Source organism: Adiantum capillus-veneris, chromosome 26, assembly GCF_014529385.1.
Source record: "Adiantum capillus-veneris isolate H3 chromosome 26, ASM1452938v2, whole genome shotgun sequence".
Taxonomy (NCBI): Eukaryota; Viridiplantae; Streptophyta; class Polypodiopsida; order Polypodiales; family Pteridaceae; genus Adiantum; species Adiantum capillus-veneris.
The window spans coordinates 42,802,862-42,804,569 of NC_140956.1; the positions used below are offsets into that span (position 1 = coordinate 42,802,862).

The window sequence follows — 1,708 nt, forward strand, 5'->3', positions numbered from 1 at the left end:
GGCTTTATATCAGGGCATGCTAGCATGTGGATCCTCTCTGCGTGGCTTATTGTTGTGGGGCACAATGCCCCAATGCAACACTATGGCAATGACATGGACTAATTGTTGGTTTGGCAAGAAGAGGAGAGGAGTATAAACCATTTTTACTCACACGAAGGCGATCATGTGCATGGCATATGCTGCTCATCCTATTGGTTGGTTTGCCAAGAAGGGCATAGGACCATTAACCATGTCCATACGGACGAGTGTGAAATGGGCCTAACTGGGGGGTGCTTTGAAGTGGAAGTGGCGCTCATCAACCATCCATTTTGATTGGATATGAGAGTTTATCGGAAGATGCCAACACTTCTATATATTTGAAACTCACTTCCAAGTTCGGCAGCTCAGGCCACAGCACCGCTCTCTTCTCCTGAGCATTCTCTCTTCTGCAGGACGATTGTAGTTCTTGCTCCTGCTAAGTTCAGGTAGTCAAGCAATGGCGACCATGTCTGCGTCTCTAGCAGTGAGCGCCCCGGGATGTGCCCCAGCAGAGCTGAGCCTCTCACAGAAGAGCTTCTCGGGCCTCAAGGCCTCCACCATCGTCGCGCCCAAGTGTGGCAATCCCCTCGCCGTTTCCAATGGCAGCCGTGTCAGCGCCATGCTGGTTAGTACTCTCTCTCTCTCTCTATCTCTCTCTCTCTCTCTCTCTCTCTCTCGATTGTACGTTGTGTGTGTGTGTGTGTGTGTGTGTGTGTGTGTGTGTGTGTGTATTGTGGGACTAAAGGGGGTGGTGCTGGTCATGATGCAGGTGTGGAAGCCGTACGACAACAAGAAGTTCGAGACTCTGTCATATCTGCCGCAGCTGAGTAGCGAGCAGATAGCAAAGCAGGTGGACTACATGGTGCGACAGAACTTTACTCCCTGCATCGAGTTCGACAACGTGAGTGTTATCTCACAATCGGCAATCAAATTGCATTGAAGGGAAAATGAAACAATATTAAGTACAGAAAGCATGCGGGCGGAGGTTCTGATGATGGGTGTCTCTGTGTGTTTGTGTGTTGGTGTGTAGATTGGGAGCGTGTACCGGGAGCACTTCCACGGGAGCGGGTACTACGATGGGAGGTACTGGGTGATGTGGAAGCTGCCCATGTTTGGCTGCACCGACTCCGCCGCCGTGCTGCGCGAGATCACGGAGTGCGCCAAGGAGTACCCCAAGGCATTCATCCGGGTGCTCGGCTTCGATGCCAAGCGGCAAGTTCAGGTTGCTGGCTTCCTTGTCCAGAAGCCCGGCCAGTGAAGTAAATTTTTTCTGCTGCCTCTGAATTTCCCCAGCCCATATATCTAATTTGTTGTGAGCTATCATGAAAGCCTGTCTGTATAGAAACCTGCTAACTTGGGCGGGGATTCTCTAATTCGTGAGCCCCGGGGCCCCTTGGGACTCCTTGTCTTGTAAATCAAAACCCAACATCCTGAGCTTGCAAGGCCTGCTGATGAATGAAAGGTGATCCTGTTATTCTTGGTTCATTAAGCTACTTTATTTTTCCTTTTGAAGTGGTGAGGAGTGGGATGGGGTTGAAGTTGCCTGCTTTTGCGTGGATCCGGAAAAAGGCTCAGCTTCTGTCACCCTTGAGCTCCTCTGGCTGTTTTGAGGTGGTTGTTTAATGTTAAATCTTCTCTCTTTTAAGAGAATTACCAAAATACCTCTCTAATTTGTGAAAATTCCCAAAAT

General features: G+C 49.8%; 1 protein-coding gene across 1 annotated transcript; it reads left to right on the forward strand.

Annotated features, from left to right (window-relative positions):
* The first annotated feature begins 378 nt into the window (after positions 1-378).
* LOC147423344 (ribulose bisphosphate carboxylase small subunit, chloroplastic-like) lies at positions 379-1,503 on the forward strand. Its single transcript, XM_086501687.1, has 3 exons — positions 379-643; positions 788-919; positions 1,049-1,503. Exons 1-3 carry the CDS (start codon positions 476-478, stop codon positions 1,274-1,276), a joined length of 528 nt encoding a protein of 175 aa, XP_086357813.1. The 5' UTR covers positions 379-475; the 3' UTR covers positions 1,277-1,503.
* Positions 1,504-1,708: the final 205 nt, after the last annotated feature.